Here is a 15533-nt window from a genome sequence, read left to right as displayed (position 1 = left end):
GTATGTTTCGACCCTTCGAAAGGTGGTCGTTCATCATCACTAAAGACTCTGACTTTGGAGGCTGTTCGCCAGCTTGATTCCGGAGATGAGTGGGTTGGCCTACGAACAGAGAATGAGTTGCCTGGGACTATCTGTACTCACTGGAATTTGGAGGAATGAGAGGGGATTTTAGTGAATTATATAAAATTGGGAAAGAAATGGATAAGATAGAGGTAGGATAATTGTTTCCACCGGTAGGTGAGATAAAAACTAAAGGATGTAGCCTCAATACAGGGGAATATATTTAGGATGGAGATGAGGAGGAACTGTTTTCGCCAGAGAATCTGTAGGATTTTCTGCCCAGAGAAACAGTACCTGTTCCTTCTTCTGTCTGGAGGAAGGGGTGGGGTTCCCCACAACAGAGTGGAGGAATGGTCCCACAGTGGAGGGGGAAAGTGGGGGGCCCCCACCACAGAGGGGTGAATTAGCCACAATAGGGAGAGTGGAGATCCTTACGGTGAAGGGTTAAGCACCCTAGCAAAGGGCAGGATAATGGTCCCTCAGCGGAGGGGAAGGGGAAGGGCCTCATTGCAGAGGGGCAGGGGAATGGGGATGGTCCCACTGCAGAGGGGGTGGAAGCTGCATTGCCAGGCCTGACTCAGTCTCTCTCCTCCCCCAACAGTGCCTGGTAACTGGGGGTCATGGGTTACAACTGGCCCCTGCCCTGTGTCCTGTGGCATTGCGAAGGTGATTTACCGGAGATCCTGCGACAAGCCAGCACCCAGACATGGGGGGGCTTACTGTTCCGGCAGTGACACCACCCACGGGGTGTGCAACACACATGTTCACTGTCCAGGTATGGTGGCGAGGGAGAGGAGGGGCAGCACTGGGGGAAGGAGGAGGAAAGAGAGGGGGGAATGGAGTGGGAATGCTGGAGAGAGAGGGCAGAGAGGAGGGGGAGGGAGCGGGCACAGAGGAAAGAGAGAGGAAGAAGGTGGAGAGGAGAGGGGGAGGGATGGAGTGGGCAGAAAGGAAAGAGAGGGAGAGGTCAGAGAGGGGAGGGGAGGGTGATGGTAGAGGGAGCACTGGAGGGAGAGCGCGGAGCGGGCGCATTGCACCATACTTCAGTGAGTGGTCTCTCCACCGGCAGTGGACGGTGTGTGGGGCACGTGGAGTCGCTGGACTCACTGTGAACGACGCAGCTTCAACATCAGCTGCCAGGAGTACCCGGGGCAGCAGAAGAGGACAAGGAATTGCTGGGGGAGGGATCACGGTGGCCAGCCCTGTCCTGGCAGCATCATCAACGTACGCAGCTGTTATGATGCCGACGGCTGCTTTTGTGAGTCCAGCTTGGCGGTGGAGGGGTTTGGGAATGGACAGGGGAGGGGTCTTGGGCAAGGAGGGGAGTCCAAGGTTCGGATAGGAGAGGTGAGGGATCGGGGGGCTGTTGGCGACAGATTGGAGAGGGGAGGGCTCTGGGTTTTCTGACAAGGGAGGGGGCTGGTGGACCTACAGGGGAGTGGAAGGGTCCGGAGGCTCGGATGGGGGAGGGGAAGGGTCTGAGGAACAGGCAGGGGAGGGGTCCAGGTGAATGGATGGAGGAGGGATCTTGGGGACAGACAAGGGAGGGGAAGGGTTGATGGACAGGGAAAAAGTTTGAGGAACAGACAGGGGAGAGGTTTGGGCAATGAATGGATGAGGGAATGGTCAGCGATAGTGAACCAACACTGGAGGGTTGGAGGTAATGGACGAGGGAGAGTCCATAAGACATGGGAGCAGAATTAGGCCATTTGGCTAATGATGCTGTTTCCATCATGGCTGATTCGTTATCTCTCTCAACCCTGCCTTCTTCCTGACTAATCAAGAACTTATTAAACTCTGCATTAAATACACGCAATGACTTGCCCTCCATGACTGTCTGGGTAATGAATTCCACAGATTCACCACCCTCAAGCTAACAAAATCACTCTTCATCTCTGTTCTAAATGGACTTCCCCCTATTCTGTGCCCTCTGGTCCTAGACTACCCCACTATAGGAAACATTCTCTCACATCCACTCTATCCAGACCTAAACTCCAGTGAGTACGGCTCAGAGCCATCAAGCTCTCTGCATACATTAACCCTTTCATTCCTTTGAACGCTCTCCAATGTCATCGCCTCCTTTCTTAGATAAGGGTCCCAGAACTCCTCACAATACTCCAAGAGAGGCCTCAGCTGTTATATTCCAACCCTCTCAAAATTAATACTCCAAGAGAGGCCTCAGCTGTTATATTCCAACCCTCTCAAAATTAATACTCCAAGAGAGGCCTCAGCTGTTATATTCCAACCCTCTCAAAATTAATACTCCAAGAGAGGCCTCAGCTGTTATATTCCAACCCTCTCAAAATTAATACGAACATTCCACTTGCCTTCCTCACCACCAACTCAACCTCCAAGCTAACCTTTAGGAAAGGTGATTTACCAGAGATCCTGTGATCGTATTAATCCTGCACAAGAACGTTCTCCCTGTTTCGAAAACAGTCTGTGTCTTTATTCCCTTCTACCAAAAAGCATGACCATACACTTCCCAGCATTATATTCCATCTGCCACTTTGCCCTTTTTCCCAATCTGTTCAAGTCGTTCTGCAGACTCCCTGCTTCCTCAGCCCTACCTGCCCCTCCACCAGGGTTCATATCATCTGAAAACGTTACCACAAGCCAGAAATTCCCTCATCCAAATCATTGACATACAATGTAAACAGAAGTGGTCCCAACACACACCCCTGTGGAACACCATTAGTCACCGGCCCCCTTTATTCCCATCTATGCCTCCTGCCAATCAGTCACTGCTCTGTCCGTGCTAATATCTTTCCTGTAATACCATGGGCTCTTAACTTGTTAAGCATACTCTTGTGGCACCTTGTTAAAGGCCTTCTGAAAATCCAAGTACGCAATATCCACTGACTCATCTTTCTCTATCCTGCTTGTTATTTCCTCAAAGTTTCCAACATATTTGGCAGGCAAGATTTTCCCTTTTTAAAAAAGATGCTGTCTTTGGCCTATTTTATCATGTGCCTCCAAGTACCCTGAAAACTCAGCTTTAACCATTAACTCCAACCACTGATATAAGGCTACCTATAATTTCCTTTCCTCTTGAAGGATGGGATGACATTTTCCAGTCCTCTGGAATCTCCAGTCGGGAAAGGGATGGGGAGGGCTGCTGGAGATGGGGGTGAATGCAAGGATGGTCACAGGTGAGGGGGTGAGGGGAGTGAGTCGCCATGGGAGAGACAGGATAAGAATTCCATTCCAATGAGTGTCTCAGATGGTGCCTCTCCCCTGTAGATGGAAAGGGCTTCTGGACGGATTGGGGAGACTGGGGACTGTGCAATCCGGCCTGCGGAGAGGGCAGTGTCCAGAGCCGAAGGAGAATCTGCAAACCCACTTACCCTCCCTACGCGTAAGTGCTGGGGGCCCGGACGGAGGTAGAAAGGGAGAGCGGAATTTTCCCAAGTCATTGTGAGGGAGAGGGGCTGGAGCAGACAAGCAGAGTGTCTCTATACCGAAGGGGACCCCAAGGCAGAGGGATACTGGGTTGGTGGGGTAGGATGGAGTGGTCCCGGGATGAAGGGATTCCAGGGCGGAGGGGCACAACAGCAGAAGGGCAGGGCTGAGGCTCCCCAGAATGGTGAAGACAGAATGGTCCCAGAATGGAGGGGGAAGATAGAGTGTTCCCATTGCGGAGGGAGGGGGAAGTAGGATCTCAGAGGGAGGGGGCAGAGGGATAGAGCGGAGGGAGGGGCAGCAGGATCACAGTGGAGGGAGGGGGCAGAGGGATCTCAGAGCGGAGGGAGGGGGCAGAGGGATCTCAGTGGAGGGAGGGGCAGCGGGATCACAGTGGAGGGAGGGGGCAGGGGATCTCAGTGGAGAAGAGGGGGCAGAGGGATCTGAGTGGAGGGAGGGGGCAGAGGGATCTCAGTGGAGGGAGGGGGCAGAGGGATCAGAGCGGAGGGAGGGGGCAGAGGGATCAGAGCGGAGGGGGCAGAGGGATCTCAGTGGAGGGAGTGGGCAGAGGGATCTCAGTGTAGGGAGGGGGCAGAGGGATCAGAGCGGAGGGAGGGGGCAGAGGGATCAGAGCGGAGGGAGGGGGCAGAGGGATCAGAGCGGAGGGAGGGGGCAGAGGGATCAGAGCGGAGGGAGGGGCAGAGGGCTCAGTGGAGAAGAGGGGGCAGAGGGATCTGTGGAGGGAGGGGGCAGAGGGATCTCAGTGGAGGGAGGGGGCAGAGGGATCAGAGCGGAGGGAGGGGGCAGAGGGATCTCAGTGGAGGAAGGGGGCAGAGGGAGAGCGGGGGGCAGAGGGATCTCAGTGGAGGGGACAGGGGATCAGTGGAGGAAGGGGGCAGAGGGATCTCAGAGTGGAGGGAGGGGGCAGAGGGATCTCAGAGGAGAAGAGGGGACAGTAGGATCTCAGTGGAGGGAGGGGGCAGAGGGATCAGAGCGGAGGGAGGGGGCAGAGGGATCTCAGAGCAGAGGGGGCAGAGGGATCTCAGTGGAGGAAGGGGGCAGAGGGAGAGCGGGGGGCAGAGGGATCTCAGTGGAGGGGGCAGGGGATCTCAGTGGAGGGAGGGGGCAGGGGGATCAGAGTGGAGGGAGGCAGAGGGATCTCAGAGCAGAGGGACGGGGAAGAGGGATCTCAGAGTGGAGGCAGAGGGATCAGTGGAGGGAGGGGGCAGAAGGCTCAGAGGGAGGGGGCAGAGGGATTTCAGAGCAGAGGGAGGGGGCAGAGGGATCTCAGAGCGGAGGGAGGGGGCAGAGGGATCAGAGTGGAGGGGGCAGAGGGATCAGAGTGGAGGGGGCAGAGGGCTCAGAGGGAGGGGGCAGAGCGGAGGGAGGGGGCAGAGGGATTTCAGAGCTGAGGGAGGGGGCAGAGGGATTTCAGAGCTGAGGGAGGGGGCAGAGGGATCTCAGAGCTGAGGGAGGGGGCAGAGGGATCTCAGAGCAGAGGGAGGGGGCAGAGAGATAGTGCAGAGGGAGGGGGCAGAGGGATCTCAGAGTGGAGGGAGGGGGCAGAGGGATCAGAGCAGAGGGAGGGGGCAGAGAGATCTCAAGAGCGGAGGGGGCAGAGGGATCTCAGTGGAGAAGAGGGGGCAGAGGGATCTCAGAGTGGAGGGAGGGGGCAGAGGGATCTCAGTGGAGGGAGGGGGCAGAGGGATCACAGTGGAGGGAGGGAGCAGAGGTATCCCAGGGTGAAGAGGGGGCAGAGGGATCTCAGAGTGGAGGGAGGGGGCAGAGGGATCAGAGTGGAGGGAGGGGGCAGAGAGATCTCAGAGCTGAGGGAGGGGGCAGAGGGATCTCAGAGCAGAGCGAGGGGGCAGAGGGATCTCAGAGTGAAGAGGGGAGGCCAGAGAGGAGCCACATGGCAGAAGGGAAGGATGAAGTGGCTTGACAATGGAGAGATTGCACACGGTGTGTCTCCACAGGGAGGACAAGCAGGTCAAGGGCAAGGAGAAGCCAGACAGTGGCCCTCATAGTGCAGAGAGAGCAGAGGGGTCCCGGAGTCAAGGTGGAGGGGGCTTGTTGAAAGGAGAGGTAGGATGAGGATAGCAGTACCAGCAGGGTTGACGCAATGGATTCCCTGTCCAACAGGGTTGCGGATGAAGGGGGAATCTCAGTAGAGGGTGTGCAGTTCCAGCACAGGGAGTGTCTCAATGCCTGATGGTACGAATGGATTCTCTACACAGGGACCACAGGGGGGAAGTGGAGAAGGTATCGGTAGTGTTCTCAGGAGAACCCCGTTACTATTGTGAGCAGCTGGACGGCCAGGAGAGGGAGGTGGTTCAAACCAAACCCTGCCACAACGTCCCGGCCTGCGACTGATCGAGGTTGGAGTCACAGCGAATGTGACTGGGGTGCCATTCCCACACACACACTGACCATCACTGGGAAATGGGTCACACGCACATGGACCGTCACCGTTCTCTCTCTCACACACACACACACCGTCACGGGAACACGGATCTGACACACCCAAACTGGGACACGGGTCTCTCACTCACACACAAATGCTGACCGTCACCGGGGCACGGGTCACACACACACTGACCATCACCGAGACCTGGGTCACACACATGACCCTCAGGGTGGGTGGGCAGACGGCGAGTGCAGTCTGATGCACCTGTTCCTGCAGGTTGCTGAGTGAAGATGCTCTGGTTCCAGTGGTTCGCAGTCTCTTTGCTGCCAGGATTCTCATAGTAAAGTGTGGCTCCTGCTTACTGATGTCTCGTTTGTTTTCTGACTGTCCAAAACCCACTCACCCTCAGACACGGCCTCCAACTTCCTGTGGCATACTATGGCTCTCCCTCCCCCCATGTGGCCCCGTCCGTTCCCTTCTCCCTCCCCCATGTGGCCCCGTCCGTTCCCTTCTCCCTCCCCCATGTGGCCCCGTCCGTTCCCTTCTCCCTCCCCCATGTGGCCAGGTCCGTTCCCTTCTCCCTCCCCCATGTGGCCAGGTCCGTTCCCTTCTCCCTCCCCCCATGTGGCCCCGTCCGTTCCCTTCTCCCTCCCCCCATGTGGCCCCGTCCGTGCCCTTCTCCCTCCCCCATGTGGCCCCGTCCGTTCCCTTCTCCCTCCCCCATGTGGCCAGGTCCGTTCCCTTCTCCCTCCCCCATGTGACCAGGTCCGTTCCCTTCTCCCTCCCCCATGTGGCCCCGTCCGTTCCCTTCTCCCTCCCCATGTGGCCAGGTCCGTTCCCTTCTCCCTCCCCCATGTGGCCCCGTCCGTTCCCTTCTCCCTCCCCCATGTGGCCCCGTCCGTTCCCTTCTCCCTCCCCCATGTGGCCAGGTCCGTTCCCTTCTCCCTCCACCATGTGGCCCCGTCCGTTCCCTTCTCCCTCCCCCATGTGGCCAGGTCCGTTCCCTTCTCCCTCCCCCATGTGGCCAGGTCCGTTCCCTTCTCCCTCCCCCATGTGGCCAGGTCCGTTCCCTTCTCCCTCCCCCATGTGGCCCCGTCCGTTCCCTTCTCCCTCCCCCATGTGGCCAGGTCCGTACCCTTCTCCCTCCCCCATGTGGCCAGGTCCGTTCCCTTCTCCCTCCTCCATGTGGCCCCGTCCGTTTCCTTCTCCCTCCCCCATGTGGCCAGGTCCGTTCCCTTCTCCCTCCCCCATGTGGCCAGGTCCGTTCCCTTCTCCCTCCCCCCATGTGGCCAGGTCCGTTCCCTTCTCCCTCCCCCATGTGACCAGGTCCCGTTCCCTTCTCCCTCCCCCATGTGGCCAGGTCCGTTCCCTTCTCCCTCCCCCATGTGGCCAGGTCCGTTCCCTTCTCCCTCCCCCATGTGACCAGGTCCGTTCCCTTCTCCCTCCCCCATGTGGCCAGGTCCGTTCCCTTCTCCCTCCCCCATGTGGCCCCGTCCGTTCCCTTCTCCCTCCCCCATGTGGCCAGGTCCGTTCCCTTCTCCCTCCCCCATGTGACCAGGTCCGTTCCCTTCTCCCTCCCCCCATGTGGCCCCGTCCGTTCCCTTCTCCCTCCCCCATGTGGCCAGGTCCGTTCCCTTCTCCCTCCCCCATGTGGCCAGGTCCGTTCCCTTCTCCCTCCCCCATGTGGCCCCGTCCGTTCCCTTCTCCCTCCCCCATGTGGCCCCGTCCGTTCCCTTCTCCCTCCCCCATGTGGCCCCGTCCGTTCCCTTCTCCCTCCCCCATGTGGCCCCGTCCGTTCCCTTCTCCCTCCCCCATGTGGCCCCGTCCGTTCCCTTCTCCCTCCCCCATGTGGCCAGGTCCGTTCCCTTCTCCCTCCCCCATGTGGCCAGGTCCGTTCCCTTCTCCCTCCCCCATGTGGCCCCGTCCGTTCCCTTCTCCCTCCCCCATGTGGCCCCGTCCGTTCCCTTCTCCCTCCCCCATGTGGCCAGGTCCGTTCCCTTCTCCCTCCCCCATGTGGCCCCGTCCGTTCCCTTCTCCCTCCCCCATGTGGCCCCGTCCGTTCCCTTCTCCCTCCCCCATGTGGCCCCGTCCGTTCCCTTCTCCCTCCCCCATGTGGCCCCGTCCGTTCCCTTCTCCCTCCCCCATGTGGCCAGGTCCGTTCCCTTCTCCCTCCCCCATGTGGCCAGGTCCGTTCCCTTCTCCCTCCCCCATGTGGCCCCGTCCGTTCCCTTCTCCCTCCCCCCATGTGGCCCCGTCCGTTCCCTTCTCCCTCCCCCATGTGGCCAGGTCCGTTCCCTTCTCCCTCCCCCATGTGGCCAGGTCCGTTCCCTTCTCCCTCCCCCATGTGGCCCCGTCCGTTCCCTTCTCCCTCCCCCATGTGGCCCCGTCCGTTCCCTTCTCCCTCCCCCATGTGGCCCCGTCCGTTCCCTTCTCCCTCCCCCATGTGGCCCCGTCCGTTCCCTTCTCCCTCCCCCATGTGGCCAGGTCCGTTCCCTTCTCCCTCCCCCATGTGGCCAGGTCCGTTCCCTTCTCCCTCCCCCATGTGGCCCCGTCCGTTCCCTTCTCCCTCCCCCATGTGGCCCCGTCCGTTCCCTTCTCCCTCCCCCATGTGGCCAGGTCCGTTCCCTTCTCCCTCCCCCATGTGGCCCCGTCCGTTCCCTTCTCCCTCCCCCATGTGGCCCCGTCCGTTCCCTTCTCCCTCCCCCATGTGGCCCCGTCCGTTCCCTTCTCCCTCCCCCATGTGGCCCCGTCCGTTCCCTTCTCCCTCCCCCATGTGGCCAGGTCCGTTCCCTTCTCCCTCCCCCATGTGGCCAGGTCCGTTCCCTTCTCCCTCCCCCATGTGGCCCCGTCCGTTCCCTTCTCCCTCCCCCATGTGGCCCCGTCCGTTCCCTTCTCCCTCCCCCATGTGGCCCCGTCCGTGCCCTTCTCCCTCCCCCATGTGGCCAGGTCCGTTCCCTTCTCCCTCCCCCATGTGGCCAGGTCCGTTCCCTTCTCCCTCCCCCATGTGGCCAGGTCCGTTCCCTTCTCCCTCCCCCATGTGGCCCCGTCCGTTCCCTTCTCCCTCCCCCATGTGGCCCCGTCCGTTCCCTTCTCCCTCCCCCATGTGGCCCCGTCCGTTCCCTTCTCCCTCCCCCATGTGACCAGGTCCGTTCCCTTCTCCCTCCCCCATGTGAGCAGGTCCGTTCCCTTTTCCCTCCCCCCATGTGGCCCCGTCCGTTTCCTTCTCCCTCCCCCATGTGGCCCCGTCCGTTCCCTTCTCCCTCCCCCATGTGGCCCCGTCCGTTCCCTTCTCCCTCCCCCATGTGGCCAGGTCCGTTCCCTTCTCCCTCCCCCATGTGGCCCCGTCCGTTCCCTTCTCCCTCCCCCATGTGGCCCCGTCCGTTCCCTTCTCCCTCCCCCATGTGGCCAGGTCCGTTCCCTTCTCCCTCCCCCATGTGGCCAGGTCCGTTCCCTTCTCCCTCCCCCATGTGGCCAGGTCCGTTCCCTTCTCCCTCCCCCATGTGGCCAGGTCCGTTCCCTTCTCCCTCCCCCATGTGGCCCCGTCCGTTCCCTTCTCCCTCCCCCATGTGGCCAGGTCCGTTCCCTTCTCCCTCCCCCATGTGGCCAGGTCCGTTCCCTTCTCCCTCCCCCATGTGGCCCCGTCCGTTCCCTTCTCCCTCCCCCATGTGGCCAGGTCCGTTCCCTTCTCCCTCCCCCATGTGGCCCCGTCCGTTTCCTTCTCCCTCCCCCATGTGGCCAGGTCCGTTCCCTTCTCCCTCCCCCATGTGGCCAGGTCCGTTCCCTTCTCCCTCCCCCATGTGGCCCCGTCCGTTTCCTTCTCCCTCCCCCATGTGGCCAGGTCCGTTCCCTTCTCCCTCCCCCATGTGGCCCCGTCCGTTCCCTTCTCCCTCCCCCATGTGACCCCATCCGTTCCCTTCTCCCTCCCCCATGTGGCCAGGTCCGTTCCCTTCTCCCTCCCCCATGTGGCCCCGTCCGTTCCCTTCTCCCTCCCCCATGTGGCCCCGTCCGTTCCCTTCTCCCTCCCCCATGTGGCCCCGTCCGTTCCCTTCTCCCTCCCCCATGAGGCCCCGTCCGTTCCCTTCTCCCTCCCCCATGTGGCCCCGTCCGTTCCCTTCTCCCTCCCCCATGTGGCCAGGTCCGTTCCCTTCTCCCTCCCCCATGTGGCCCCGTCCGTTCCCTTCTCCCTCCCCCATGTGGCCAGGTCCGTTCCCTTCTCCCTCCCCCATGTGGCCCCGTCCGTTCCCTTCTCCCTCCCCCATGTGGCCAGGTCCGTTCCCTTCTCCCTCCCCCATGTGACCCAGTACGTCCCTGATGCACCATCAATAACTCACACTGAGACGTAAGGCGAGATATCGGCTTTTATTGACTGGAAGAAGGAACCAGGAGTGAGTGTCCATCATACTATGTCCTGGAGACTGAGGCCGATCGTCTTTATACAGAGGCCTGTGGGAGGAGCCACAGGAGCTGTCAGCAGGGGGCGTGTCCACAGGGGTCAGTGGGAGGAGCCACAGGAGCAGTCAGCAGGGGGCGTGTCCACAGGGGCCTGTGGGAGGAGCCACAGGAGCAGTCAGCAGGGGGCGTGTCCACAGGAGTCAGTGGGAGGAGCCACAGGAGCAGTCAGCAGGGGGTGTGCCCACAGGGGTCAGTGGGAGGAGACACAGGAGCAGTCAGCAGGGGGCGTGTCCACAGGGGCCTGTGGGAGGAGCCACAGGAGCAGTCAGCAGGGGGCGTGTCCACAGGGGCCTGTGGGAGGAGCCACAGGAGCAGTCAGAAGGGAGCGTGTCCACAGGAGCCTGTGGGAGGAGCCACAGGAGAAGTCAGCAGGGGGCGTGTCCACAGGGGCCTGTGGGAGGAGCCACAGGAGCAGTCAGCAGGGGGCGTGTCCACAGGAGCCTGTGGGAGGAGCCACAGGAGCAGTCAGCAGGGGGCGTGTCCACAGGGGCCTGTGGGAGGGGCCACAGGAGCAGTCAGCAGGGGCGTGTCCACAGGGGCCTGTGGGAGGGGCCACAGGAGCAGTCAGCAGGGGGCGTGTCCAGACAGGCACATAGTTCACCACAGTCCCTTCTCCCTCCCCCATGTGACCAGGTCCGTTCCCTTCTCCCTCCCCCATGTGACCAGGTCCGTTCCCTTCTCCCTCCCCCATGTGACCAGGTCCATTCCCTTCTCCCTCCCCCATGTGACCCAGAACGTCCCTTCTCCCTCCCCCGTGTGGCCAGGTCCGTTCCCTTCTCCCTCCCCCATGTGACCCAGTATGTCCCTTCTCCCTCCCCCATGTGGCCCAGTACGTCCCTTCTCCCTCCCCCAAGTGGCCCAGAACATCCCTTCTCCCTCCGTCGTGTGACCCACTGCGTCCCTTCTCCATCCCCCATGTGGCCCAGTACGTCCCTTCTCCCTCCCCCAAGTGGCCCAGAACATCCCTTCTCCCTCCGTCGTGTGACCCAGTACGTTCTTTCTCCCTCCGTCGTGTGACCCACTGCGACCCTTCTCCCTCCCCCAAGTGGCCCAGAACATCCCTTCTCCCTCCGTCGTGTGACCCAGTACGTCCCTTCTCCCTCCGTCGTGTGACCCAGTACGTCCCTTCTCCCTCCGTCGTGTGACCCAGTACGTCCCTTCTCCCTCCGTCGTGTGACCCACTGCGTCCCTTCTCCCTCCCCCCGTGGGACCCAGTGCAACCATTCTTCCTGCACCGTGTGGCGCAGTGTGTTCCCTTTCCCTCCGTCGTGGGGCCAAGTGCGTTGCTTATCCCTGCACTGTGTGGGCCATTGTGTTCCCTCTCCTTCTGCTGTGGTGCCAAAGTGTGTGATGGGACGGTGTGGAGGGAGATTCACTCTGCCTGACCCCGGGAGTGTGTGATGGGACGGTGTGGAGGGAGATTCACTCTGCCTGACCCCGGGAGTGTGTGATGGGACGGTGTGGAGGGAGATTCACTCTGCCTGACCCCGGGAGTGTGTGATGGGACGGTGTGGAGGGAGATTCACTCTGTGTCTGACCCCGGGAGTGTGTGATGGGACGGTGTGGAGGGAGCTTCACTCTGTGTCTGACCCCGGGGGTGTGTGATGGGACGGTGTGGAGGGAGATTCACTCTGCCTGACCCCAGGAGTGTGTGATGGGACGGTGTGGAGGGAGATTCACTCTGTGTCTGACCCCGGGAGGGTGTGATGGGACGGTGTGGAGGGAGATTCACTCTGCCTGACCCCGGGAGGGTGTGATGGGACGGTGTGGAGGGAGATTCACTCTGCCTGACCCCGGGAGTGTGTGATGGGACGGTGTGGAGGGAGATTCACTCTGTCTGACCCCGGGAGTGTGTGATGGGATGGTGTCGAGGGAGATTCACTCTGTATCAGACCCTGGGAGTGTGTGATGGGACAGTGTGGAGGGAGATTCACTCTGTGTCTGACCCCGGGAGTGTGTCATGGGACGGTGTGGAGGGAGATTCACTCTGTGTCTGACCCCGGGAGTGTGTGATGGGACGGTGTGGAGGGAGATTCACTCTGTGTCTGACCCCGGGAGTGTGTGATGGGACGGTGTGGAGGGAGTTTCACTCTGTGTCTGACCCCGGGAGTGTGTCATGGGACGGTGTGGAGGGGGATTCACTCTGTGTCTGACCCCGGGAGTGTGTGATGGGACGGTGTGGAGGGAGATTCACTCCGTGTCTGACCCCGGGAGTGTGTGATGAGACGGTGTGGAGGGAGATTCACTCCGTGTCTGACCCCGGGAGTGTGTGATGAGACGGTGTGGAGGGAGATTCACTCCGTGTCTGACCCCGGGAGTGTGTGATGGGACGGTGTGGAGGGAGATTCACTCTGTGTCTGACCCCGGGAGTGTGTGATGGGACGGTGTGGAGGGAGATTCACTCTGTGTCTGACCCCGGGAGTGTGTGTTGGGACGGTGTGGAGGGAGATTCACTCTGTGTCTGACCCCGGGAGTGTGTGATGGGACGGTGTGGAGGGAGATTCACTCTGTGTCTGACCCCGGGAGTGTTTGATGGGACGGTGTGGAGGGAGATTCACTCTGTGTCTGACCCCAGGAGTGTGTGATGGGACGGTGTGGAGGTAGATTCACTCTGTGTCTGACCCCGGGAGTGTGTGATGGGACGGTGTGGAGGGAGATTCACTCTGTGTCTGACCCCGGGAGTGTGTGATGGGACGGTGTGGAGGGAGATTCACTCTGTGTCTGACCCCGGGAGTGTGTGATGGGACGGTGTGGAGGGAGATTCACTCTGCCTGACCCCGGGAGTGTGTGATGGGACGGTGTGGAGGGAGATTCACTCTGTGTCTGACCCCAGGAGTGTGTGATGGGACGGTGTGGAGGGAGTTTCACTCTGTGTTTGACCCCGGGAGTGTGTGATGGGACGGTGTGGAGGGAGATTCACTCTGTGTCTGACACCGGGAGTGTGTGATGGGACGGTGTGGAGGGAGTTTCACTCTGTGTCTGACCCCGGGAGTGTGTGATGGGACGGTGTGGAGGGAGATTCACTCTGCCTGACCCCAGGAGTGTGTGATGGGACGGTGTGGAGGGAGATTCACTCTGTGTCTGACCCCGGGAGGGTGTGATGGGACGGTGTGGAGGGAGATTCACTCTGCCTGACCCCGGGAGGGTGTGATGGGACGGTGTGGAGGGAGATTCACTCTGCCTGACCCCGGGAGTGTGTGATGGGACGGTGTGGAGGGAGATTCACTCTGTCTGACCCCGGGAGTGTGTGATGGGATGGTGTCGAGGGAGATTCACTCTGTATCAGACCCTGGGAGTGTGTGATGGGACAGTGTGGAGGGAGATTCACTCTGTGTCTGACCCCGGGAGTGTGTCATGGGACGGTGTGGAGGGAGATTCACTCTGTGTCTGACCCCGGGAGTGTGTGATGGGACGGTGTGGAGGGAGATTCACTCTGCCTGACCCCGGGAGTGTGTGATGCAATGGTGTGGAGGGAGATTCACTCTGAGTCTGACCCTGGGAGTCTGTCATGGGACGGTGTGGAGGGAGATTCACTCCGTGTCTGACCCCGGGAGTGTGTGATGGGACGGTGTGGAGGGAGATTCACTCTGTGTCTGACCCCGGGAGTGTGTGATGGGACGGTGTGGAGGGAGATTCACTCTGTGTCTGACCCTGGGAGTGTGTGATGGGACGGTGTGGAGGGAGATTCACTCAGTGTCTGACCCTGGGAGTGTGTGATGGGACGGTGTGGAGGGAGATTCACTCTGTGTCTGACCCCGGGAGTGTGTGTTGGGACGGTGTGGAGGGAGATTCACTCCGTGTCTGACCCCGGGAGTGTGTGATGGGACGGTGTGGAGGGAGATTCACTCTGTGTCTGACCCCGGGAGTGTGTGTTGGGACGGTGTGGAGGGAGATTCACTCTGTGTCTGACCCCGGGAGTGTGTGATGGGACGGTGTGGAGGGAGATTCACTCTGTGTCTGACCCCGGGAGTGTGTGATGGGACGGTGTGGAGGGAGATTCACTCTGTGTCTGACCCCGGGAGTGTGTGATGGGACGGTGTGGAGGGAGATTCACTCTGTGTCTGACCCCGGGAGTGTGTGATGGGACGGTGTGGAGGGAGATTCACTCTGCCTAACCCCGGGAGTGTGTGATGGGACGGTGTGGAGGGAGCTTCACTCTGCCTGACCCCAGGAGTGTGTGATGGGACGGTGTGGAGGGAGATTCACTCTGCCTGACCCCGGGAGTGTGTGATGGGACGGTGTGGAGGGAGCTTCACTCTGTGTTTGACCCCGGGAGTGTGTGATGGGACGGTGTGGAGGGAGATTCACTCTGTGTCTGACCCCAGGAGTGTGTGATGGGACGGTGTGGAGGGAGTTTCACTCTGTGTTTGACCCCGGGAGTGTGTGATGGGACGGTGTGGAGGGAGTTTCACTCTGTGTCTGACCCCGGGAGTGTGTGATGGGACGGTGTGGAGGGAGTTTCACTCTGTGTCTGACCCCGGGAGTGTGTGATGGGACGGTGTGGAGGGAGATTCACTCTGTATCTGACCCCGGGAGTGTGTGATGGGACTGTGTGGAGGGGGATTCACTCTGTGTCTGACCCTGGGAGTGTGTGATGGGACGGTGTGGAGGGAGCTTCACTCTGTGTCTGACCCCGGGAGAGTGTGATGAGACGGTGTGGAGGGAGAGTCACTCTGTGTCTGACCCTGGGAGTGTGTGATGGGACGGTGTGGAGGGAGATTCACTCTGTGTCTGACCCCGGGAGTGTATGATGGGACGGTGTGGAGGGAGATTCACTCTGTGTCTGACCCTGGGAGTGTGTGATGGGACGGTCTGGAGGGAGATTCACTCTGTGTCTGACCCCGGGAGTGTGTGATGAGACGGTCTGGAGGGAGATTCACTCTGTGTCTGACCCTGGGAGTGTGTGATCGGACGGTGTGGAGGGGGTTTCACTCTGTGCCTGACCCCGGGAGTGTGTGATGGGACGGTGTGGAGGGAGATTCACTCTGTGTCTGACCCTGGGAGTGTGTGATCGGACGGTGTGGAGGGGGTTTCACTCTGTGCCTGACCCCGGGAGTGTGTGATGGGACGGTGTGGAGGGAGATTCACTCTGTGCCTGACCCCGGGAGTGTGTGATGGGACGGTGTGGAGGGGGTTTCACTCTGTGTCTGACCCCAGGAGTATGTGACGGGTCGGTGTGGAGGGGGTTTCACTCTGTGTCTGACCCCGGGAG

At 60.7% G+C, this 15533-nt stretch overlaps 1 protein-coding gene across 2 annotated transcripts in view; it reads left to right on the top strand.

The window, feature by feature from the left end:
* LOC132385510 (properdin-like) overlaps positions 1 to 6252 on the top strand; it is a 119140-nt gene extending 112888 nt beyond the window's left edge. Inside the window, exons 6-9 of one of the 2 annotated variants that reach the window (XM_059957637.1) lie at positions 662 to 835; positions 1130 to 1318; positions 3304 to 3418; positions 5700 to 6252. In XM_059957637.1, coding sequence (XP_059813620.1) covers positions 662 to 835; positions 1130 to 1318; positions 3304 to 3418; positions 5700 to 5835 — 614 coding nt within the window. In that variant the 3' untranslated portion in view covers positions 5836 to 6252. The remainder of the gene's footprint in view (positions 1 to 661; positions 836 to 1129; positions 1319 to 3303; positions 3419 to 5699) is intronic. The other variant, XM_059957639.1, reaches the window with a different exon arrangement.
* Positions 6253 to 15533: the final 9281 nt, after the last annotated feature.

The sequence above is a fragment of the Hypanus sabinus genome, assembly GCF_030144855.1.
Source record: "Hypanus sabinus isolate sHypSab1 chromosome 24 unlocalized genomic scaffold, sHypSab1.hap1 SUPER_24_unloc_4, whole genome shotgun sequence".
NCBI classification, from domain to species: Eukaryota; Metazoa; Chordata; class Chondrichthyes; order Myliobatiformes; family Dasyatidae; genus Hypanus; species Hypanus sabinus.
Note: the sequence above shows the minus strand (reverse complement) of the source record. Positions and strands in the feature narration are given on the sequence as shown.